At 39.3% G+C, this 27040-nt stretch overlaps 1 protein-coding gene across 1 annotated transcript in view; it reads left to right on the top strand.

The window, feature by feature from the left end:
• Positions 1-27040, top strand: part of LOC124711917 (fatty acid synthase-like) — a 436120-nt gene that overhangs the window by 93504 nt on the left and 315576 nt on the right. The window contains exons 7-11 of the mRNA XM_047242172.1: positions 299-535; positions 8801-8998; positions 16047-16184; positions 22681-22908; positions 26287-26434. Coding sequence (XP_047098128.1) covers positions 299-535; positions 8801-8998; positions 16047-16184; positions 22681-22908; positions 26287-26434 — 949 coding nt within the window. The remainder of the gene's footprint in view (positions 1-298; positions 536-8800; positions 8999-16046; positions 16185-22680; positions 22909-26286; positions 26435-27040) is intronic.

The following is a 27040-nucleotide window of genomic DNA, read 5'->3' as shown; positions in this document are numbered from 1 at the left end:
TGCTGGATGATGTACTATTCCTACATTTTGCATTATATCAGAATGATTGAAAACTTTCCATACATGCTAGAAAGACTTAATTGCTCCAGACATTGGGAATCAATTCTAAAGATATCTCTGAAGGAGGTTTTTCTGACAGGAAAATGCTGATTATCACAACTAACATGACCGGCCAACAACAGGATGAGGTACTCCATGCAGAGAGGAACAGAAACAAGTCCCATCAGATTTAATGTGAACACTCTGGGTTTAAAAGAAAGCAAAGTTCTCTGATATTTGTTTTCTTTGTGTATTTCAGGCAGGTGATCCAGAAGAAATGCGAGCAATAGACAATGTATTTTGTTCTGGAAAGACAAGTGACTGCCCACTACTAATAGGATCTGTGAAGTCAAATCTTGGACATTCAGAACCAGTTTCTGGATTTGTTTCCATTGCCAAGGTTATCCTCAGTATGGAATCAGGAATAATACCAGCAAATGCACATTATAAAAAACCACGTGCAGGGGTAGCAGCACTGGAAGAAGGTAGAGTAAAGGTGAGCTTCATTAGAAAAATTATTCCAAAACAGTTTATAGTGAAATGTCTCTTTATAGAATCATTTTACATTAGCAAAATTTTACATGTTTAGAATTACTGAGCTGTGATCATTATTTTATTCACATGATCATAATTACTTTTAGGAGAGTGAAACAAATAACTGATATTGCTGATGACTAAAAAAGACACAGTAAGCCTTATGAAGAGGGAGGGAGATCTCTGTTAACTCTTAACCAGTACAATACTGCTCTTGAATCCATGAATAGTTCATTTGCAGTGTTTGCTGTTCCTAGAAATGCAGGGTTGTAAATACATATTGCCTTTCACTGTATGCTCATTTTCAGGCATTATATTGTTAGTGATTTATCACTGTCTACTTTTCAAGACTACAGCTTAGAGCGCATTTCTTGAACTCATAAGTATATAATATGCTGAAATGCTAAATAAAATAATCTCAAGCTACAGTTTTATTAGAGGTGAGTTTTGGGCACCAAGTACTTGCACCTGTTGCATCTTGCATAGGTTATTATTTATATATATATGCTTCATAATACTGGTGTTGTGACTCGCCAATCTTTCAAAGTGCCGCCTCTACATGCGGCACTGTCTGCCAGCCATGCAGCAGCAGCGCCACCTAAGCGGCCAGCCAGCCAGCAGCCGCTAGACTTGGACTCAGTTATGATTTGACTGTTAAAGTGTACACACGTCTTACTCTGTTTACTTGATCTGTGACTTTCATGTATTGTGTCTTCCTTGAAACATATTTGTTCAACTTGAAGTTATTACAATTGGCGATGAGGTAGTGATTTTTCTTTTCCATTGTTGACCCACATGTTTCCATGGCTACTTTAGAGCAACTATTGCAAGGTCTCATAGAACAGCAAACGCTTCTCACAAATGCAATTCGTGATTTCGTCGTGGCATCAAATGTGGGGCGTCTCTCGTCGTCGTCTCTACCTACATTTACTCCTTACGATGAGATGGTGGAAGACTGGTCTGATTACGAAAAACGTCTTCGACAGCACTTCTTGGCATTTCATGTCGCAGATGAACAAACATGTAAGTCTCTGTTCCTTTCATGGATTTCACCTCAAATGTATCGGTTGTTGTCGCAATTGGCTCCTTTGAAAGATCCTGCATCTTTGTCCTTTGCTGAAATGTGCTCACTTCTGTCCATCTATTTTCAAAAGCAAATGCATGTGGTAGCCTCTCATGTTGCCTTTTATCATGGTCAAAAACAACCGAATCAATCCTATCACCCTTGGGCTGCTGAACTTCACGGCCTCAGTAGAAAGTGTAAATTTGTTACTGAAGTTCACAAAGAATCCTACGCCGATTCCATAGTATGGGATGCTATTATCCGATCAGCGCCTGACAAAGAAGTTAGGCAACGTGCCCTTCAAGTGGCAAATCCGACTCTAGATGAAGTCCTATCCATCGCTCAGTCTTTTGAAATTTCTTGTGCTGCTGGAGCACAAATAGAGGCATGGGGCAACGTTGGGGAAATACAACCTCTGTGCGATGCTGACGAAGAGTGTGGCGTGTCCCCGCTGGCTGACGTGGCCGCAGTATGCTCCCAGGCACAGCCTCGGCCTAACTGTGAACAAACCTCTAAGAAACTGCAGCAAAACCCATGGCAACTTCCTTCATGTCCATGGTGTTTTACGAAACATTCACGAGAAGATTGTCCACAATGTTGGACCATGTGTCACAAATGCAAAAAAAAAGGGTCATGTGCCATCCGTTTGCAAATCTGACCACATACATGATGTTCATGAACATGATGCTAATTCTGATTCTGTGTTGTCTGTCACTTGAACTTCTTCCCTTTCAGGGAAGTTATTCCTCACTGTCCAGATACTTGGTCAGGATGTTCGTATGCAGGTGGATACTGGTTCTGCTGCCACTATCATCAATTCTCAGAAGTATCTTTGGTTGGGTTCTCCAATCCTGTCACTTGTCACTAGGCAATTATGGGCTTACAATAAACAGAATATTTCTCTCTTGGGACAATTTGATGCTGAGGTATCTTACAAATCTGTCGTTCGCACTGTTCTCATATTTGTGGTCGACCATAGTAAAGCGGAGAATCTTTTTGGTTTCGATGCCTTTCGCATTTTTGGGTTCTCCATAGATGACTATGTCAATATCGTCTCTGATGCTATTCTTTATGCTCAATTGGATTCCTTGTCACCGACATTTTCGTCCTGGGTTAGGCCATGCAAATGACTTTGAAGCTCATATCACACTCAAACACACTGCTCGGCCTAAGTTTTTTCGGGCTCGGCCCATTCCTGTGGCCCTTCGTGATCAGGTCAAACGGGAGCTGGATCGTCGCACTGCTTCAGGGGTCTTGCTTCCTGTCACTTCCAGTGAGTGGTCCTCTCCTGTCGTTGTCGTTGCTAAGCCAAATGGTGATATTCGTCTCTGGGGTGATTTCAAAGTCACTGTAAATGCTCAATGCCTTATTGACACTTACCCTATGCCTCAACCTGAAGAATTGTTCACTGAACTTGCTGGAGGCCAGTATTTTTCAAAACTTGACCTGTCAGAAGTTTATCATCAACTTCCTCTCAGCACTGCTTCCTGGCAGTTTCTGGTCCTTAACACGCCTTTCGGCCTCTATCAATACCAACGATTGCCATTCGGGGCTGCCAGCGCCCCTGCTCTCTTTCAGCGATTCTTGGAACAATTATTGCTCACTGTCCCTGGGTGTATAAATTATCAGGACGACATTGTTGTCACTGGCTCCACCACTGATGAACATCTTCAAAATCTCCGCACACTTTTTCATGTCTTACAGACTGCCGGTCTTAAGTGTAATCTTCAGAAATCAAAATTTTTTCAGGCATCTATCACGTACTTAGGGTTTCAACTCTCTCGGGATGGTATTCGTCCGCTTCAGCAAATTGTCGCTGCGATCGATGCCCTTCCTCACCCTACATCTGTTAAGGAACTGCAGGCCTTCTTGGGGAAAATAGCATACTATCACAAGTTTTTACCATCTGCTGCTTTGGTGGCTCAGCCGTTGCATCGCCTGTTGCATAAAAACATGTCTTTTCACTGGTTCGCGTCATGCGATGCGGCTTTCCAGAAATTGAAGACTATGCTGAAACAGGCCCTGTGCCTGGCTACTTATCAACCTGGCCAACATCTTGTTCTTGGCACGGACGCCTCTCAATACGGTGTCAGTGCAGTCCTTGCACACCGTTTTTCTGATGGTTCTGAACAACCCATTGCTTATGCCTCCACGCTCACGGATGCCCAACAAAAGTATTCTCAAAAGCTTTGGCCATTATTTATGCTCTTCATAAGTTTGGTGTTTTTCTCTATGGCTCAAAATTTCATCTTGTTACGGATCACAAACCACTTGTTTCCTTGTTTCATCCATCAACGTCACTTCCCGACAAGGCTGCACACCGCCTCCAGCGTTGGTCTCTTTACTTGTCTCGTTTCAATTATGAGATTCATTTCCGGCCGACGGCTCAACATGCGAATGCTGATGCACTGTCTCGCCTTCCCATGGGTCCTGATCTGGCATTTGACAGGGACGAACTTTTGTGTTTCCACCTGGATGTTGCCGAGCAGTGGGTTGTGGCCCGGTTCCCCATCACCGGGGACCAGCTGGCGGCTGCTACAGGTTCTGACCCTACCCTCTCCCGAGTTTTACGCTGTATTCAGAAGGGTTGGCCAGATCGTCCGTCTGCTAAGATTTCTGATCCGTTGCGGAACTAGTACACTTTGCATTACCACCTCATGGCTAGGAATGGTGTTATCCTCCTTTCCACCGTAAATCCTACGCCGCGTATTGTGATACCTGCATCTTTGCGTGGTTTGGTCTTGCGCCTCCTTCACCAAGGGCACTGGGGTGTCTCTCATACAAAATCTCTGGTGCACCGTCATGTGTACTGGCCCGGCATCGACTCTGAAATCGCACACATGGTCGCTGCCTGTGACCCTTGTGCGTCACAGGCCGCCGCCCCGAAGTCATCTTTGTCACCGTTGCCTTTGCCTAAGAAGCCCTGGGAGCGTATTCATGCTGACTTCATGGAACCGTTTTTAGGTACTTATTGGCTTCTCTTAATTGACACCTACTCTAACTTTCCTTTCATTGTCCGTTGCACGTCGCCTACCACCGTGGCAACCACCAATGTTCTAGCTCACATTTTCTCTTTGGAAGGCCTTCCCTCTACTCTTGTTAATGGTGCGCAATTTGCCTCTTATGATTTTGCGGATTTTTGTGTCCGCCATGGCGTCATGCATGTCACGGCCCCTCCGTTCCATCCACAGTCAAATGGTGAGGCTGAACGACTGGTCCCCACATTTAAGGCTCAGATGAGGAAACTCCTGACTTCTTCTGCTGCTGATGATGTGCTTCTCCAATTTCTGGCTTCTTACTGTTTCACCCCCATGGGTGACCACAGCCCGGCTGAGCTCTTACATGGCCGACAGCCCCGCACGCTACTTCATCTTCTGCGGCCTTCCACCTCACGGCCGCGGGTGCCTTCGCTTGGCCGGTTCACCGCTGACGACCAAAATGGAGTCCTGGCTGCATCTTACGACACCATGGCCAATGCCTGTATGAAATCCAGATGGACACGGGTGTTGCAGTGTGTCATTCGGACCAGCTTCGGCCTTGTGTGCTGGCAACACCTGTCCGGATGCCGCTATACCACCTTCGGCACTACCTGATGCTCGGGATACTGGAATCTCTCATTACCCATAATGCAGTCCTCTCACCATCATATCGGTGCCAGCACAAGAACTGATGCCACCAGGAGACGTGCCCATGCAGGAACCAGATGACCATCATCTGTCAGAGCAACTCTACTCGCCTCCTTCTCCTACGGACGCGGACACATCGCCCATGTATCCTGTTATAACAACCGGACTTGCCGCAATGGGCAGATTGGTGCACAGGGCCCCAGCAGATTCGACCCCCACGTCTCCTGTCATCTCGACCCGTTATCATCAAGGACACTTCCGTCTGTACGGGAAGCCTCCTCCTCGAGACTTTACGGCCAGACAAACAACACCTATGGGCGTTAGCAACCTACAGGCCACCTCCATCAAGACCTGTGCAAAAACTTCAAAGGGGGGAAAAGTGTTGTGACTCACCGATCTTTCAAAATGCTGCCGCACAGTTACATGCGTCCTCTACATGCAGCACTGTCTGCCAGCCATGCAGCAGCAGTGCCACCTAAGTGGCCAGCCAGCCAGTGGCCACTAGACTGGGACTCAGTTATGAATTGACTGTTAAAGTGTACACATGTCTTACTCTGTTTACTTGATCTGTGACTTTCATGTATTGCATCTTCCTTGAAATATATTTGTTAAACTTGAAGTTATTACAACTGGAATTAACCTGAAAATTTAAAGAAAGGGAATGTTGAAATTCAAAGATTTTAATTTCTTATTCAGTTTCAGAAAGAAAATCCCTCAGTCTCAAACAAAAGTTCTATCAGTTTTGTACAATATTTTAGATGTAGAGAAATAACAAACAGAATCACTCCAGTAGTTTTGAGATAAATTAACAGAGGAATTTCGAACTCGTGGTGAAAATGGAGGGTCACATTCCATGTTTATCGTATCAGGCACATTATCATCAGAATTGAGATTGTTCACTTTTCTAGTTGGGTGGTGCTGATTGACTTTAATAGTAGTAGTTGCAATCTCAAAAAATTGTATTTTATAAAGAAAGAAAACCTCACTAAAATGGACTCAAACCACACTTAAAAATAAGTAATTTGGTTAGTTGTGATTTTATGAACGAAGTTATACATTCCAAATTCCTCTAAGAAAAACCACTAAAATAAATTAAGCTGTAGCAAAGTGAGGTAATTAAAAAGTTACATAAAAGAACTTAAAGAATAAATTGCATTATCTGTCTGTGAGGCATAGTAGTGTGATTTCAGGAAAAGCAGTTGGTGAGGCGGATGAATATTTGCTCTTACCTAGAATGGAAGAAAGTTTTCTTGTTTAAATCAGCTTGATGAGGTCTGTGACCTCCTCTCCACTATGACAAAAACACCAAATAAGACACTCGTAGATGACTAGAACTGTAAAATGACTTTCAGTGTCTCTAGTGTTACAAATATAAACCTTATCTGTCTGTCAGACAGGTGTTACATTCTAAGTGTTAATATTTGTCCTTGAAACTTTGTAAGTAGTCTTTCACAGGATTGTTAGCGTCTCTTTTCAAGTACCTGCCATGTCAGGTATTTCAGTTTATGGAAATAAGATTTACTGTATTTGCATTTGATGAAATTTGTTCCTCGGAATCAAAGATGTTCTCATGGATAAGGTATGTTTCATAAACTTCCACTTCCTGGAAAACAATAGAGAGAGACATGTATTTATTAATTTTTTCTATATCAATAAGATGTTAACTGATGTTATTAAATCTTGTAGTAATATATCAATAAGATGTACGAGACAAGTATTTATTACTTAATAGAAGAAAAATGAGTAGCAGCCATGTTTGTGAAGCTAGCATACCGTATTTGTTGACATTTGTATTTATATTTCTGTATTACAAAAATATGTATGCAAGTGATACACCACTTTAAATATCTCTCCAAAATACATCATTTAGTATGGTTTTTTGTATTTATGTGTCAGAAATTTGTGATGTCTGCGGGGAAACATGTTATTTGTTATTTTTAGTAGTTCATTTAGTACACTAAACAGGTAATTACAACAAAGAAATTGCTTCTTTCACCTATTAATGCATGTTTTGCAGCACTAAAAAATTATTTACGACTATGTCATTAAAATTTGTCTGACTTGGTAGTTCTCTTTGAAGCTCATGTTCCAAATTTTTGCCTAGTAAATTGTGTACTGATCTTGTATTGCGCTGCTTTTAGATTCACAGTATGTGGCAATTATTTGCAAGAAAATAAAACTCAGGTGCAACATTTTCACAAAAGAAACTTGCTAGTAATGGTAATGGGGCATTTTTCGCAAATCTATTTCCTCTAATCATTTGAGAAACTCTCACTAGGCGGTGACATTTATGTTTATTCTAGAGCACTCTAGTGAGACATTGTTCCTATGGTGGATAGAATTGTCGATGCCAGAAACAAAAACCTTATCTAAACACTACCAAAATATTAATACCATTTGCTGATTAATGATGCATCAAAGCATAATAGAGATATAGAGAAACAGGTATTAAATAGTGAAGTGTCTGCCATTCTTTTCATTCCCTTTTGATGTGAGCAGTAGAACATGAAACTTATGTTGATGTTGGTTGAACACCCTTAGAGTCTGCTATTTGAGCCTTCAGCAGGCTAATAAGAGATGAACCCTTCAGAAGCCATGCCACAGAGCCTCTACTACATAGGGCTAAGAGGCTCTTCAAGGTGCAGCCTTAGGAGTTTCCAATATCTGTTCGAAAATCTTCACTAGACATTGAAAGTTCCAAAATGTTGACTGTTATTATTCATGTGAGAAATATTCAAAATGCATCCTGATAATTTCTGTGTGTTGTTGAGAGCCATTAATTATGAGGCACACCTGCTCCATCGGAGATAACATACTGCACAGTCCTCGCCAAGAAATCATTGCCGTCACAAATTTTGTTTGATATTCCATATTATAATACTTACGTTAATTAAGTTAAATATTCTGCTGTTACAATGAAGTGCCATGTAATACTTACGTTAATTAACTTAAATATTCTGCTGTTACAATGAAGTGCCATGAGTTATTTAAAAGTAGCTTAATTTAAATAGTCTACTCTTTTTAAGTACTGAAGATATAAAGTTGGTGATTCAATCATTTGTTTATCCATTGTGTCCCGTAGATCCCATCGGGAAGAAAATCCTTCAGGAATGTATAGTGAGTCATGATGTTTATTAGCAAAAGACAAACAGATCTTAGAAGTTTCATCTGTAAACTGTATTAAAAATAAATTACCAATATACTGCTCAGTGCTATTCACGCTTAGGCTATTTAAATTTAATAAACTATATTAGACAGAAAATTCCTTCTTTGAAAAAAGCTGCTGTCACATCAGTTTTACTACAAAGTTGCTATTTGTCTGCTATCAGTTGCTTAATTTTACTAATTTACAGTGGTATTTTTTAAAGAAAATATTTTCTTATGTGTGTAAAAACTGTTCTGTTCACAGCCCCTAACTGCTTGTCATGCAGCTTTGTATCAGAGACTGTTACTTGTCTTTGATTTGTTGTGGATTCTCAATTTCTACCTTTAGGTTTCTCTAAGGATTTCAGACCTACTTGAAAATATGTGTCAACAGGTTGTAGCAGAACACACACCATTTCCTGGAGGTCCCATTGCAATAAATTCTTTTGGTTTTGGTGGCTGCAACTCTCACACACTTATTGCTCCAAATCCTAAAGCAAAAGTGAATAATGGTACTCCTAAAGATGGATTGCCTAGACTAGTTACTGCGTCAGGCAGGACACCTGAAGCTGTGCATGCAATTCTCAACCAGGTGAGTATATTTCTTATTTACATTTGTTTCTTATGAATAACACAGTAATAATCCTTCATATTATCCATCATTATAATAAAAGTATTTCATTCTGCCAATGCACTGTAATAATATGGTATCTAAATTATGAATACAGAGTTACGTTTTCAGAGTATGTGAAATAGTACCTGTATTAAGAACAGGTTCTTTCATTGCAGTGATTCCTTTCTAAACACATTTATGGTTTTAGAAAATAAAAGGAATTCTTTTGAGCTTTTAAGAATATGTTTATGCCCACTCATATACTACTGTGACCTTCTGGTAAGAATCTCTTGACCATTAAACTGAGTGTTGGTGCCCCTTCTCATCCTTTCTCTCTCTCATTGCATAAAACACACAGTCTTATTTTGCAGAGAATGCTTAAAAGTTTTTGTAATAATATTGATCTGAAGATACTAATGAATAGATAGAAAAATAATTTAAGGAGAAAACAACTCACTGAACAGTTGAAGCTCTCAATCATCAATAGGTGTGTAGTAACCTGCCGTTTACTTTATCTACTGCCTGCAGCAGGCATAAGTCAAGCCATTACAGCAAGCAAAGTGCACTCTGACTTTCAAATAGCTCACCCGCAATTATCCAAGGTGGGCCGCCAGGGTCAGCCTGGTCACTGACATCTGTCACCAGGTCCACTGTGTATGTGCAGCAGTCTCACCCTTTCTCTCTCTCCTTTCATAAAACACACAGTCCAATTTTGCAGAGAATGCTTAAAAAATTCGCCTACTACCCACATCAGGCATAAGTCAGGCCATTGCAGCAAGCAAAGTGCACACTGACATTCAAATAGCAGACCTGCAGCTACCCATGGTGGGCTGCCAGGGGCAGGTGCAGCACTACACCAGCAACCCCTGACATGGATAGTGTCTTTAGGAGGACATGCATGGGACTTTTGGCCTTCCATTGTTAACTGTGTTCGAGACGTGTAAACTGTTTTAATTGGTTTTTTGATGATGTCACTCCATAACACTTAGTGTAACGCATAAGTGTATCTATTTTATGGCTATGCATTACCTTGTGTTAGAACATAAGTGGCAATATGAAGGGCTGAATTTTCACGTGTTTCAGATTTGGTGTTTTTTTTTTTGCTTTACGCCAGTCACTTCTGTGACAGCAGAAGTTACATTTTTGTCCCTATTGGAATGATTGTTGGATTCATTGATCTAAGTGCAGCTGCCAGTTGTTCCCCTGCTACTGCCATGCCTCAAGTGAATGGGCTACAGCCACAGTGATCGTAAAGAAACGTTTGGTCAGCTTCAGCTCTGTGGTGACTATTAATGCACAGGCAGTCACAGACACTTACTCCATGCTTCACCTGGAGGAGTAGCTCACATGGATGACTGGAAGTTATTTCTTTTCAAGTCTACCTTCATATTATGTCAGACAAAGCATCAAAACTACTGCTTGTGGTTAGTATTCCTTTTGGACTCTGTCAGTATCATTGGCCAATGTTTGGCATCCCAAGTGTGCCTGTCATCTTTCAATGTTTCTTAGAACAGGTTACAACAGTTTTCCCTCATTGCATTTACTATCTTGATAATATTATCATGACAGGTGCTCCCATTGCAGATCACCTACGAAACCTCAGTTCTTTGTTTGCTGTTCTACAGGCCACCGGCCTCAAATGTAATCTTGTTAAGTTTCACTTTTTCCAGACATACATTGTTTATTTGGGTCATGAAATTTCCCAGCAGTGCGTGTGTACCACGGAACAACATGTTGCTGCCATTACAGCTTTGCTTTGTCCATCTAATCTATAAGAACTTCATGTATTCCTTGACAAAGTCTATCACAAATTTATTCCCAGAACACTACAATAGCACACCTCTTGCATCTGGTGCTTTAGGAAAGTGCTCCTTTTCTTTGGTCTGCAGCATGTGAGCTTGGTTTTATGCAGCTTATGGATAGTCTTTGTCCCGTGCTGTGTTTGCAGCACTTCAACCCCTTTTGTGAATCTGTGGTGTCTGTTGAATCTGCAGCTGTGATACATATTATGTAAATTGATGGTTAAGGGGGGAGGGGGGGGGGAAGGAAAGGGAACAGATGAAAATACTTATGTCAGCTGTATCAGGACAGTATGTGGAATCAGCAGTGACAAGTGAAACAGTGTGCTGGACTGGAACTCGAATTCGTGATCTCCCACTTACTAGGCAGCTACATTAACCATAGTGCCACCCAGCTGCAGTGTTTATCACAATTGTGCAGGCTATCTTGGTGCGCCTCTTGGCTGACCCACATTCACAACCAGTGCCACCTATACACAGTCTCCATCCTTCTCTTCCTACTTGAATGTAAATGGATAGATAAAAAATCTACTCACCAAGTGGCGGCAGGGGAACACACACACAAAAGGGCTTAACTTTCACAAGCTTTTGGAGCTAGTGGCTCCTTCTTCTGGCAGAAGAGTTGAAGAGAAAGGAAGAGAAGTGAAAGAAAAGGACTGGAGAGGTTTAGGGAAAGAGGTACAGTTCAGAAAAGTCATCCAGAACACCAGTCAGGGGAGACTAAGTGGACAGGATGAGAAGGAAAGACTGATTATTGGGGACTGCACTGGATGAGAATGGAAAACCTGAGACTTTAAAGGTGGAAGACAGGGCAACATGCAAAGCAGAGATTACTACAAAAACATTGTGCATGAGTTAATAAGAATGAAAAGCTACGTGATGTAGGAAACTAAAATGGAGCAAAAAAAGGAGTAGTTACCATGAATAAATATTGAGGTAGAAGGAGTTAACATAAATTAACACCAGGTGGGTAGCGAAAACCAAGGACATCAGCTGCAGCACCTGCACAATTTAGTGAGCTGGAATGTTGTTGCAGTACAAGTCTCTCTCTCTCTCTCTCTCTCTCTCTCTCTCTCTCTCTCTCTCTCTCTCTCTCTATATATATATATATATATATATATATATATACAAAGATGAGGTGACTTACCGAACAAAAGTGCTGGCAGGTCGATAGACACACAAACAAACACAAACATACACACAAAATTCAAGCTTTCGCAACAAACTGTTGCCTCATCAGGAAAGAGGGAAGGAGAGGGGAAGACGAAAGGAAGTGGGTTTTAAGGGAGAGGGTAAGGAGTCATTCCAATCCCGGGAGCGGAAAGACTTACCTTAGGGGGAAAAAAGGACAGGTATACACTCGCACACACGCACATATCCATCCACACATACAGACACAAGCAGACATATTTCATGTAATGGGTTGAAGGTGTTGATCTACGTAGGCAGAGATACGTTCTGTGGGGGCTTGGTAACCAGCTACAATGGGGCGGCCGGGATGATTGGGTTTGTGGATTTTAGGAAGAAGGTAGAAGTTAGGGGTGCGGGGTGTCGGTGGGGTCAGGAGGTTGATGGAGTCAGGTGAAAGGTTTTGCAGGGGGCCTAAGGTTCTGAGGATTCCTTGAAGCTCCGCCTGGACATCGGGAATGGGGTTACCTTGGCAAACTTTGTATGTGGTGTTGTCTGAAAGCTGACGCAGTCCCTCAGCCACATACTCCCGATGATCAAGTACCACGGTCGTGGAACCCTTGTCCGCCGGAAGAATGACGATGGATCAGTCAGCCTTCAGATCACGGATAGCCTGGGCTTCAGCAGTGGTGATGTTGGGTGTAGGATTGTGTCTGTATGTGTGGATGGATATGTGCGTGTGTGCGAGTGTATACCTGTCCTTTTTTCCCCCTAAGGTAAGTCTTTCCGCTCCCGGGATTGGAATGACTCCTTACCCTCTCCCTTAAAACCCACTTCCTTTCGTCTTCCCCTCTCCTTCCCTCTTTCCTGATGAGGCAACAGTTTGTTGCGAAAGCTTGAATTTTGTGTGTATGTTTGTGTGTCTATCGACCTGCCAGCGCTTTCGTTCGGTAAGTTACCTCATCTTTGATTTTATATATGATTTTTCCCATGTGGAATGTTTCCTTCTATTATATATATTCCTTTCGTCTTCCCCTCTCCTTCCCTCTTTCCTGATGAGGCAACAGTTTGTTGCGAAAGCTTGAATTTTGTGTGTCTGTTTGTGTGTCTATCGACCTGCCAGCGCTTTTGTTCGGTAAGTCACCTCAACTTTGTTTTTTATATATATATATATATATATATATATATATATATATATATATGTGTGTGTGTGTGTGTGTGTGTGTGTGTGTGTGTGTGTGTGTGTGTGTGTGTGTATAGCAGGATTTGTCCAACAATTAGCAATGTTCTCAATGCTACTCAGCACCTCATCTGTTTTGTAAGTTGTTACCTTTACTCCTTAAATTATTTGTATTCCATCAAAAGACTTTTCATTACCTATTGATAGAGAAATTTCTATTGTGATGACTGTGGAAAATTTCTACATTGGATTAATGTAAATTGGCTTGAGCATCACCTCAAAGATTTTATTATGAACAATCAGTTTATATTGAGACAGATATGTTTTGATGTATTTAATGCAACACAGGCTTTTAATATGATCATGGTTTTTTTTTTTTTCATTTCTTGCATTGCATAGTTTTCTAGGCAGTTTTCTGGTACTAGTCCTTACTTTTATATCTCTTGTGCATCTCTTATAACCTGTGACTGGATGACCTGATGTCTCCTCATTTTACTATGGGTTTGTGCTGAAATGTAATGCCTTTGAATTTTTTATGCAGAAAGTCTTCAAGATTTTTTAAAATAAAACAAATGTTAGTAACATACTACATCTTTCTTCTTCATGTCTACTTATCTGAACTCTCTATCCCTAGGTGGCTCCAAAATGTAGCATTTAACATGGTGGTGTTAATGTAACTATGTTGATGCTCGAAAAAGAGCATATTAGAATTGATTTTTGAACTAGACAAGTTTGTCCAATAAAATAACACTTGCTTGAGCTCTAGAATTTAGTGGTGTAATTTGTTTTTGTCTATCTTGTACAGTTTAGAGGTTATTAATGTTCAAAGTTGGGAAATTACCTTCATACCGGAAGGAGATTTCCACTCTACGGCGGTGTGAGTGCTGATATGAAACTTCCTGGCAGATTAAAACTGTGTACCGGACCGAGACTCGAACTCGGGACCTTTGCCTTTCGCAGGCAAGTGCTCTACCATCTGAGCTACCCAAGCATGACTCACGCCCTGTCCTCACAGCTTTACTTCTGCCAGCATCTCGTCTCCTACCTTTCAAACTTCATGGAAGCTTTTCTGCGAACCTTGCAGAACTAGCACTCCTGGAAGAAAGGATATTGCGGAGACATGGCTTAGCCATAGCCGGGTGGATGTTTTCAGAAAGAGATTTTCACTCTGCAGCGGAGTGTGCGCTGATATGAAACTTCCTGGCAGATTAAAACTATGTGCCGGACCGAGACTCTAACTCGAGCTCTTCTTCACGAGAGAGCTTCTGTGAAGTTTGGAAGGTAGGAGACGAGACACTGGCAGAAGTAAAGCTGTGAGGACGGGGCATGTGTTGTGCTTGGGTAGCTCAGATGGTAGAGTACTTGCCCATGAAAGGCAAAGGTCCCGAGTTCGAGTCTTGGTCCGGCACACAGTTTTAATCAGCCATTAAGTTTATTACCTTCATACCGACTGCTAAAACACATGTTCTACATGTTGTCCATCCCATGCAGTGCACAACTGTAGTCGCCGCAACCACTCTGACTGCACACGGAGGAGAGTGTCTCCTGCAATTTGGTTACAGGCATGCTGTATGCGTTCCTCCAGGTGTCTCAAATCACGGATGCTCTCAGCATACACTGTCTGCTTAAGATGTCCCCATAGATAAAAATGAAGGGGCGTTAAGTCAGGGGATCTTGGTGGCCGCTCCACAGGACCACGGTGACCAATCCACTTCCCTGGCAGTTGTTCCTCCAACCATTCAAGGACACCAATGCCATAGTGTGGAGGGGCTCCATCATGCTGAAAATAAGATGGGAAAATGCTGTCAGCATTCAGTGTGGAAGGGAACACAAGGTCCTGCAGTAGCATCAGGTACTGTGGCACAGTTAAGGTGTTGTAAATGAAAAATGGCCCAATGATGAGGGTGTACTATATGTCACACTACACCATCACTTTCGCTGGACTATGTTCTTGAATTGGGGCAACCCAGTTCGGATTTGCGTCACTCCAGTATCAACAATTATGTCAATTAACCTTCCCGTTCAAAGTGAAATATGCCTCTTTGCTGAACAGTATGCCCTTGGCAAATGAAGGATCCAGTTCGTGTTGTTCAGTAGCCCACAGGCAGAACTCCAACCGGCGATCAGGGTCATCCTCATTAAGTCGATGTTGCATCTGCAGCTTGTAAGGATGCCACTTATTGGTGTGCAATATCTGGACAACGGAGGTTTGGCTTATTGCACATGCTAGGGCCACATGATGAGTACTTCATTTAGGACTTTTCATAAATGATGCAACAACCGCAGTTGCAGTTTCCTCATTGGTGGCAGTCCATGGTCACCCACTATGTGCCCTATCGTAACAGAGCCCATCTCCTGGAATTTGGTGATCATGTGAACCACCGTGTTGTGCGATACCGGTCCTCTGTCTGGGTGCCATCTGTTGTAGTCAGTTGCTACTGTTTGGTACCTGCGTTCCCCTGATATAAGAATGATTTTGATTTTCTGTTCATGTGTCAGATCCATTTTAGATCACCTGGAACAAAGAGAGACATGAGTCGGTATCAAGGTAACTTTGAACATTAATAAGTTCTAAACTGTACAAGATAGACAAAAACAAATTACACCACTCAATTCCAGAGCTCAGGTGAGTGTTATTTGATGTGTCATACACTCCCGTTCCCATTAAAAAAAATTACTTGAATACATTATGGTGGATTTCAAGTTGGCGGCCATGAATGACATTCACTCCAAAAGTTGCAGCCTCACGTCAAACCTATGTTCCCATCATCACATTTCAATTTCCCCTTTAATCTTCCAACTTATGAAGGTGTCCAAGGACTTTTGACTTGCTCTATGTGTGTGTATATATATGTTTGTATTATTTATTATATTTCCTATTATTTTAATTGCTAATCTACTATTTTATGTTTAATGACAGGTTGAGTCTATGAGAATAGCAGATGCAGAGTTTGTGAGCCTGTTGCATGAGTTACATGTTGCACACATACCCGGCCATTTGTATCGTGGATATACCATTGTACCTGCAGTTTTAGGAAACTGTGGTAGGACAGTAGAGGTAGGTTTAATTTGTGTGTGTGTGTGTGTGTGTGTGTGTGTGTGTGTGTGTGTGTATAATTCATTTTTATTTTTCATGTACACTGTATCATTAGAAATTATTATGTAGTTCCAATGTTTTGTTGCTGAAGTACCAGCAATTTGGAATTGATAATTCTTTATTTAAATTTCTGTTACAGTTGCATGTACGAGAGTCACTCCAAAAGAAATGCACGCTATTTTTTTGAAAATCCATCTTTTATTCTACATGTTTGTAGGTTTTACAGTGTGTAGATACATCCTTTAGGAACAATATTTTCATTTCTCCACATAATTTCCATCCCTCTCAACTGCCTTGTGCCATCTTGGAACCAGCGCCTGTATACCTGCACGGTAAAATTCTGGACCAACCTATTGGAGCCACTGTTTGGCAGCATGAACAAGGTAGTCATCATCTGCAAACCTTGTTCCACGAAGAGAGTCTTTCAGTTTCCCAAAGAGATGATAGTCACATGGAGCCAGGTCAGACTGTAAGGCGGGTGTTTCAGTGTTGTCCATCTGAGTTTTGTGATTGCTTCCATGGTTTTTTGACTGACATGTGGCCATGCATTGTCGTGCAACAGCAAAGCATTCTGCCTTTGCCGATGTGGTCGAACACAACTCAGTCAAACTTGAAGTTTCTTCAGTGTTGTCACGTATGCATCAGAATTTATGGTGGTTCCACTTGGCATGTTGTCTACAAGCAAGAGTCCTTCGAAATCGAAAAACACCGTAGCTATAACTTTTCCAGCAGAAGGTGTGGTTTTGAATATTTTTTTCTTGGGTGAATTTGCATGATGCCACTCCATTGATTACTTCTTCATCTCTGGTGAAAAATAATGGAGCCATGTTTCATCACCTGTCACAATTCTTCCAAGAAATTCATCTCCACCATTCTCGTACTGTTCCAAAAGTTCACTGCGTAGCATTTTTCTTGCTTCTTTGTGAGCCATTGTCAACATCCTGGGAACCCACTTGGCACACACCTTTTTTAATGCCAACACTTTCAGTATCCTGCAAACACTTCCTTCCCCTAACCCAACGTAGCGTGACAATTCGTTCACTGTGATGCTTCTGTCAGCAGTCACCAATTTGTTAACTCTCTGCACATTGTGTGGAGTGTGTGCAGTACGAGGCCTGCTGCTGCGAGGACAATCCTCAATATTGCCGTGCCCACTTTCATCACGTAACCTGCTTGCCCACCAACAAACTGTACTGCGATCGACAGCAGCATCTCCATACACTTTTTTCAACCTCTTGTGGATGTTTCCCACTGTGTGTGATGTCTTTAGGTTAGTTAGGTTTAAGTAGTTCTAAGTTCTAGGGGACTGATGACCTCAGATGTTAAGTCCCATAGTGCTCAGAGCCATTTGAACCATTTGTTTCCCATTGTCTCGTTTTCACAGCACGGGAATTCTATGACAGCACATTGCTTCTGATGAATGTCATGTGTAGCAGCCACCTTGAAGATATGCTGTGATGGCGCCACTCACTGGAACAGGTTGAACTAAGTTTGAAAACAAGCAGGAATGATGTATCTATACACTGTAAAACTTTCACACATGCAGAATGAAAACTCTATTGTTACAAAAATAGTGTGCATTTCTTTTGGAGTGACCCTCGTAACTTATACTAGTGAGTAGCTTTGAACATAGTTGTTTATTTTCCTATTGGACCTGCACTAAAATTACATGTCGAAGCAAAATTCCACTAACATACTTGGATAATGGCCACACAAGCATAGTCATACGATAGATATGGAATGATCTTACTACATCATGATTTGTTCAACAGATGTGATTGTATCACACATGTAATAAAATCACTCCCTATGTATTGTATGGCTATGTGATTTGTGGACGTTACCCAAGTATGTCAGTGGAATTTTGCTTTGATAAGTACTTTCCATGTAGGCCTGGTATCAAAATGACAGCTGCATTTGAAAGTAGTCACCAGTATAAATTACATGCAACTGTGACAGAAATTTGAACAACATTAGAAATTTTGCTTATGTGCTTTTTAATGATAATTATATTTTAACAGCCTTTATCAAATCCTAGAGAACCTGGTAGTGCTTTGCAGTTGCTAAATATGTATGGAATCAGATATCCGTCCTACTTCCTTCTGTGCCCTCTCTCTGTCCATCTCCTCTTCCAGCTTCTCTCTGACTTTGAGTCTTATTTGTTTCTGGAAACAAAACCTTAATAGGTATTTGAAGTCACTTAAACAGAGTGGGAAAATGTAGAACATCATTCGTATACGGGGTATGAGACAGACCTCTCCAGCTGCTGAATCTGTGAGAGGAATAGTTTCAGTGACAGTATTTTGCACAATTTTAATCTGTGTAGCATTACATGTTGGATTATTCAAATTCCATAGTAGTATCCTAATCCAAAGCCACAGAAGCTACTTTCTTATTTTCTGTTACAACCAGTTGCGAAGAAGAAAACAAAACAGCACATTGTTGTGTAAGCAATTTTTTGTTTAAAATTATATATAAAGAGGAAGAATATGTTTGAGAGAAACAATTTGTTTAATGGTTTAAATGCCATGCTATTATAGTTAAAACCACATTTACATCGACCTCTACGTCTACATGGATACTCTGCAAATCACACTTAAGTGCTTGGCAGAGGATTCAGTGAACCACCTTCACAATAATTCTTTATTACTCCACTCCCTAACAGTGTGCAGAAAAAATGAACACTTGTATCTTTCCATGAAAGCTCTGATTTCTCTTATTTTATTATGATGATCATATCTCCCTATGTAGGTCAGCATCAACAAAGTATTTTCACATTCGGAGGAGAAGGTTGGTGATTGAAATTTTGTGAGAAGATACTGCCACATCGAGAAATGCCTTTGTCTTAATGATGTCCCCTCCAAGTCCTGTATTATGTCCATGACAATCTATTCCATATTTATCGATAATACAAAATGTGCTATTTTCTATGTGTTCTTCCCAGTTTAAGTCATTTACAGTTGTAATTCATAGGTACTTAATTGAATTTACAGACTTTAGATTTGACTGATTTATCGTGTAACTGAAGTTTAACAGATTCTTTTTAGTACTCATGTGGATGCCCTCACACTTCTCACTATTGAGGGTAAATTGCCAATTTTTGCACCATACAGATATCTTTTCTAAATCATTTTGCAATTTGTTTTTATCTTCTGATGACTGTACTAGATGGTAAATGACAGCATCATCAACAAACAGCCTAAGACAGCTACTCAGATTGTCTGCTAAATCATTTATATAAATAAGGAACAGCAGAGGGCCTATAACACTACCTTGGGGAATGCCAGAAACCACTTCTGTTTTACTCTATGACTTTCTGTCAATTACTACAAACTGTGATCTCTCTGACAGGAAATCATGAATCCAGTTGCATAACTTAGATGATATTCCATAGACAATCAATTTTATTACAAGCTGTTGTGAGGTATGGTCTCAAATCCCTTCTGGAAATCTATAAGTACAGAATCAATTTGAAATCCATTGTCAATGCCACTTGACACTTTGTGTCAGTAAAGAACTAGTTGTGTTTCACAAGAACAATGTTTTCTAAATCTGTGTTGAGTATGTGTCAATAGACCATTCTCTTTGAGATAATTCATAATGTTCAAATACAATATATGTTACAAAATCGTACTGGACATAGAAGTTAATCATATGGACTGAAATTTAGTGGATTACACCCATTGCCTTTCTTGAATATTGGTGTGAGGTGTGCACCTTTCCAGTCTTTGGTGTAGATGTGTCATTGAGTGAGCAGTTGTGTATGATTGTTAAGTATGGTGCTATTGCACCAGCATACTCTGAAAGGAACCAAATTTGTATACAATCTGAAGCGGATTGTCTTTATACAGTCAACGTCTGTCCAAATGTTTATTAAATAAGCAGGTAAAAATTTGAAGTAAATCACTCAAGAAGCTTGTGAGATTTTTGCTAACAGTGTTGCACCACTAAGTGTACAATGCTGTCAGTTTAGAGTTACCACTTTGCATCCTCATGTCCTGACTGACCAGCTGTCTGGGGAAAATAAGCACACATACTTGTAAACTATGACCTAAATACATGCAATCTGTAATAGCTATTATTACTAGTCTGCAAATGATGCAAATATTAATGTAATTTTGTTTAGTAGGCTTACATGTACATCTACATTTACAATTAAATCTGTACTCCGCAAACCACCATGAGGTGTGCGGCAGAGGGTATGTCCCCTTACTAGTTGTTTGGATTTCTTCCCATTCCATTCGCAAATGGAGCACACGAGGAATGATTGTTTGAATGTCTCTGTGTGTGCAGTAATTATTCTAATATTATCCTCATGATTTGTATGTGACAATATAATGAAAAAGAGTTGCTATTCACCATATAGTTGAGATGCTGAGTCACAGAAACCACATCAAAAATACTATCAGAAAGTTAACTTGCAGCCAACAAGGCATCAAAAATAGACACTCATGCAAAACCAACTCACACACAGATGAGATTGCAGTCATATGTGTGAGAGTTGTGCTTGTGTGTGTATGTGCAAGTTGTTAAGAGACAGCCTCCTCTAGCATTACTTTTCCTAAACAGAAGTGTCAGTACCATAGCTAATTTTGGAATTTCGAACAGGTCAATATTTTCTCAGCTGTTTTTCGAAAAAAATTCCGTATGATTTTGTACACAATGTGTTATGTTTCAAGCTAAAATCCATAAAAAGAAATTACTTCTTTTTATTACAATTGATATGTACTAGCTCTGAATGTGAAGTTGAAATTATTTTTTTAGAAACATCTGAAAATCATCCTAGGATAGAGATCCCAGGATCTCTACATAGCAGCCAGACAACCAGTTAGCTATGGAGGTGAACAGAGACTTCTGCTGCCAGGAGAATACTAGGAACTTAGGCTACTTATATTATTAAATCAAAAGAAAAATAAATAAAATAAAGAAATACTGAAATACACCAAGAACATCAGAAGAACTATCAACCCATTATAAGAGAAATATGGGTCAAAATAAACAAATAAAATGAAAGTAATCAGAGATATGAAGCACAGAATCTTTTAAAAATTTGTACTTAAACTTGCATATTTATAACACAATGAAAAATAAAGAAAGATATTATATATTCTCCATATGACAATGCTGATTTTGAAAACAAATTTTGTTATGCTTTAGAAAAACAGTTCATCAAAAGTGAACTTCACATTAGTTATAAAAAGACACTGTACAAGGTTTCCATCAAAAGGGTGATGAGATCCAAACTCAGAAGTATAAAAGAAATTGCACTCCTTTAGATTTAGTTAATTGACCACTGAAATTATCGTGGATGGTGAACTTAAAGGTAGGCAGACAGATTAACACTGTATCCACAACGCTGTTCATAATAAAGGATGTTACACAATCAGACAGTTCAGATACTTTGTACGATATGGACTGTTTGTACTATACAAATGATTTTAAAGCTGTCACAGCATAATGTGTACAAAATACAGTGCTACTTTACAGAAAGATATTTTGGACATGCACAAAAGGGACGGAAAAACAGAATCATGCAAAAATTCATTTAACACTCTTAAATTGGTGAAGTCTATGGTGCTGTACATCTGTTAAAAGGCTACGCAAATGATAAAAGATTCAGTAATTAACAACAGTTCAGTCTCTGTCAGTCTGAGTGGCCTCCCCTTCATCTTTCACCTTCCTCAAGTTCCAAAACTTAGGACAGATTCATATACATTTGTACATATGTATTGACAATACTAAAATTTTTAGATTTCATCATCTGAAGGAATGTAATCACTGACTAGCAATTGTTCCATAATTTTATAATTTTCTCAAGTGAATTTTCCTTTTGAAACAATGTAAAAGTGAAACGATGTTATGAAACATTCCTTTGTAAGTTCAACAAGTGTTACATGGTGTCCTTATAAGATATTGTTTGTTATTATGTGCTGCCCAAGTTTGCTTACCTAGGTGTATCTTCATGTAGTAAATGTTCCTGATTAATATTCCATTACAAGAGGAAGAAAATTTCACTGCATTTCTTGTATTCTCCAGTGACTATCAGTACTGAAGCAATAGGAACATTCTACAACCAAAAAATGAGGAGGACAGCTAACTATTCATTTGCAAACAAATCATAGTGGTCCACAGGTAGATTTAATAAATTGGAACACTGTATGAGCTTTCAAACTTTTGCTCCTTTTCTATTGGTGCTCTCTCTCTCTCTCTCTCTCTCTTTCGTTCTTTCTTTCACACGCACACACACACACACACACACACACACACACACACACACACACACACACACACACCCTTGTGGCCACAGTGGTACCTGTGCAAGACTGTAATGTGCTTGTCATATTGCACATTGTAATTTTCAGTAGAAATAATAAATGAAATGCGAATTGTGTTTGGTTAGCTGCTTCCTCTTCATCTTATACACGAGTAAATTAAATATAACTTTCTGGTGTTACAGCTGAGCCCTCTGGAGAAGAAATTTTCAGTACATATACTTCTGTCACTGGGAGAAAACAAGTGCCACCCAGCCACAGTTGGCTCTCTAATGCAATTCGATATATTTTCTGCTACAATGAATGAATGCTTTCAAGCATTAATTCTTGAAGGAGTTGACTTGTTATTTGCTATATTTTCAACTGATGGAGATGAGTGGGCTCTTCGGAACAGCATCACTACCTCTGTGCAGGTATTTCATTGCAATTTTGTTATGTTCCTTACAACATTAACAAATATGATTTTCAAAACAGATCAAATTATTGCCAGACATTGATACTAAATTACATGTCTGCTGTGCACACACTATCACTATGTTAAACAGCATTAAATTCTCTCATATGTCTCAGTTATATACAAATCTGTTGTGTCTCATGCACTACAAACAATTAGCAGCAGTGCTATACTTATAATAACATGAATGCACTTGGAAGAGACATAGAGGCAAACAAATAGAGGTATCATAATTAAAAGAGTTATACGAAAGGAACTGTAATTGAGAAAATTTGATTGTGTTTCATTACATATTAAAGGAGACAGAATAAAACAGTGACAATAATATGTCAATAGTGCCAATTTTGATAAGTTCCATAGCAATTTTGTAGATGCATTTCATGAAATCTTTCTGCCTAAAACCTGCTGCATCATTGTAAAAAGTAAATTAAAATGAAGCACTGAAAGCATAAGAATCTCTACTGTTAGGAAAAGGAAGCTATGCAAAGACTTAAATTATAATAAAGAGATTATATTTATTCAATATCATACACATTATAAAATTACGTTTAAGAATTTTATAAAGTTAGCAAAACAAGTCATAGAAATAAATCAAAGGAAGTGAAGTCTAACATCAAATCTGAAATTTAGTGTGTGAGGATGGGTACCAATGAAGATAATGAAATTGGTGGATAAAAACCTAGCTGCAATAGTAATTAATGTTATGAATAAGATTACTTCCAAGAAGTATCCAAATATGCTGAAATAAATACACTCTTCAGGAAAGGATCTTGTCAAAAATATTTCAGAGAGTAGTTACTATCTAATTTAAAAAAAATATCATAAAACATTATATTATTTTGAACAACCAATTTGGTTTTAAGCAAAGAGAAAATACTCTAATAACTTTGTTAACAAGATTAGCACCTCATCAGACAGCATCATAAATTGGAGGAAATCTACTGTGACATCACAAACTCCTTCATCATAGTAAACCACACCTTGCTAATGCATAAACTGAAAGCTGACAGTGCCCCTCAAGGATCTATTCATAGCCCTATTCACTGTCTGTTTTGTGTTGTTGATTTACCCACCAAAGCTTCCAGATGATATATTTGTTTTCATTGAAAATGATGAAGCAGAAAAAATCCTTGCTGCATCAATAATTCACTTAAAAACATGGTTCCAGTGAAATGAACTCAAAAACACAAGGTCCAACAATCAAAAATGCCAGGAAATTAAAATCATCTGTAAAGAGAAGGGAATAACAGAATTAGATGTTACAACACTAAGAAAATTTAGATAATACTTTAGAATGAAATATACACATTGTGCAACTTTCAAATAAACTATGCAACTTTCCAGTTGTACAGCAAACATTGTGCAGTGCCACTTACATGAATACATGTAAAATTGCATACCACAGATATTTCAAACCAAGCCAGTAAAAAGGTGTGGGATTATGTTTTGGGGACAACTTTAATAATACATCATGTATCCTGAATGTCCATAAAAAGTCTTCAGAAACAGTTGTGCTGGTTATCCAAGGGAAACATGTTGTCCATTACGCATAGCCGAAAACTTTTAACACTGGTGCTTACCCTCCCCTATACATGTATGAGACAATTACCTTTTTATACAACTAAAAATTGCTCTTGAAATATATTTTCTTGACATATATGGTACAATTACCTTTTTATACAACAAAAAATTACTCTTGAAAGTTATTTTCTTGATAATTCATATACTACAAGAAATAAAGCTAATTATTTGCTTCCTATTCATTAGTTAAAATTATATGATATGTTCAGATTCCACAGCCTATGGGACTGAAAATCTTCAACAGACTAAATGATTATTTTATGGCACTAAAGGATATTACACCACAATTGGTACACTAAAAAAGTAACTATCGCACTTTATGAATCACTATTAATGTAATTAGTACCTTTAGATGTAGTTGATACATAGAAGACGGACGATGATGTTTCATGGTTCATTCAGCACTGGCTTGGAGTAACTGTAAAGTAAATTTTTTCATATTTAACATGTTTGATTCTTATCTAACTTTTTAATTTCTCTTTGCTTGCAACACAATACTGTTTCAGAGACAAAGTTCTGCTTAAAAATCCATAAAACTTCTCACAGTCTCTGTAATGTTAATTGTGAATTTTATTTTATCATGTCATGTTTTTGCTATAGCACACTAAGTAAGTGGTACCCTGGCTTACAATTACAAAAAATATTTGTGATACAAATGCTTCTGCCTCATGTTTTATTTCATTCTATACAACAAAACAAATATTTTTTATTCATATAAGTAACTATAAGAAAATATATTAGTGGGAAGTATCCAAACAACCCAGACAGTGTAACACTGTGCCAAGATGTGCTGGCCGTGCACCAAGGCGTGTTTAGCCACAGGGTGATCCTCATTACCAACAAACACTGTCTGCCTGTGTCCATTCATGTGAATGGACAGTTTGTTGTGAAGTTTGGTTGCGAAAGCTTGAATTTTGTGTGTATGTTTGTGTGTCTGTCGACCTGCCAGCAATTTTGTTTGGTAAGTCACATCATCTTTGTTTTTAGATATATTTTCTTATAGTTACAGCAACAAACTGTCCATTCACATGAATGGATACAGGCAGACAGTGTTTGCTGGTAATGAGGATCACCCTGTGGCTAAACATGCCTTGGTGGGTGCACGGCCAGCACATCTTGGCACAGTGTTACACCATTCGGGTTATCTGGATACTTCCCACTAACACCAACCTGTCAGAACTCTGGAGATGGGAACTTGCCCTTCAGTATATCCTCTCTTCTTGTTATCTGCCAGGCCTCAATCTCCTCTTTCAACAACATCTTTGCCTCTGCACTTCCGCCTCGACTGACATCTCTGCCCAAACTCTTTGCCTTTACAAATGTCTGCTTGTGTCTGTGTATGTGCGGATGAATATGTGTGTGTGTGAGCGAGTGTATACCTGTCCTTTTTTCCCCCTAAGGTAAGTCTTTCCGCTCCAAGGATTGGAATGACTCCTTACCCTCTCCCTTAAAACCCACATCCTTTCGTCTTTCCCTCTCCTTCCCTCTTTCCTGATGAAGCAACCGTTGGTTGCGAAAGCTTGAATTTTGTGTGTATGTATGTGTCTGTTTGTGTGTCTATCGACCTGCCAGCACTTTCATTTGGTAAGTCACATCATCTTTGTTTTTAGATATAGTTTTCCCACGTGGAATGTTTCTCTCTATTCTATTCATAACTATAAGAAAACATGCAACACACTTTAAGAGGGTTATGATTATCCTTTTTGTCATATATTGTCTGTTTGAATGAAGATACTAATATTACAAACTTTGTTAGATTGCCCTGCTCAATCTTTTGAAAACCATTGGTGTGAAGATAGATGTGTTCATTGGTTCATGCCCTGCAAAGACTTATGCTGAAGGAGGCTACACAATTGAAGAAGCTGTACGTGCAGCCTATGAATTGGATATTGAAGAGCGCCATGGTAAGAAGAAGTTAATAGTTGGTACATTTACAGGGTTTTTCTGCAGTATTATTAAAAATATTTTTTGTTCTAATACTAATACTGCTCTTCATATAGTTTTCTCAGTTATTAGTCCTAAATTTGCTGTTTATTTATGTGATACATAGCTATCTGATGTACTGTATTAAATGTTCTTTGAAGAACACTGCAGTCAGAAATTGAGAGTTAATTATTTTACATCTGTTGAAAATCATGAAGTGACCACTGGATTCAGATTCAATGGGTCCCAGAAAAGATGCATATTCATTAATAGGGATACATATTCCTGCTCCAAAAGACAGCAAAGACTGTTGCTGGTCAGATACGTGGTCACACCTGAGCAGACTTGAGGGGGAGATAATGGTGCACTATGACAAATTGCAACAGAGTCAGGCTTAGAAGAAAATTTACACAAAAGTGAGAAATATGTATAAATCAGAAATTAGAGCAGCCAAGAGGAAATCCAATGATAGTTACATACTCAGTTCAACAAATAAGTGTAAAGCAGCATGGATAGTTATAAAAACAGATAAAATCTCTGAAAATAAGCACAATATCATTCATATTCAACCAAACATCTTAAACAAA

This window comes from Schistocerca piceifrons, chromosome 8, assembly GCF_021461385.2.
Source record: "Schistocerca piceifrons isolate TAMUIC-IGC-003096 chromosome 8, iqSchPice1.1, whole genome shotgun sequence".
Lineage (NCBI taxonomy): Eukaryota > Metazoa > Arthropoda > Insecta > Orthoptera > Acrididae > Schistocerca > Schistocerca piceifrons.
This window is presented reverse-complemented; position numbering and strand designations above follow the sequence as displayed.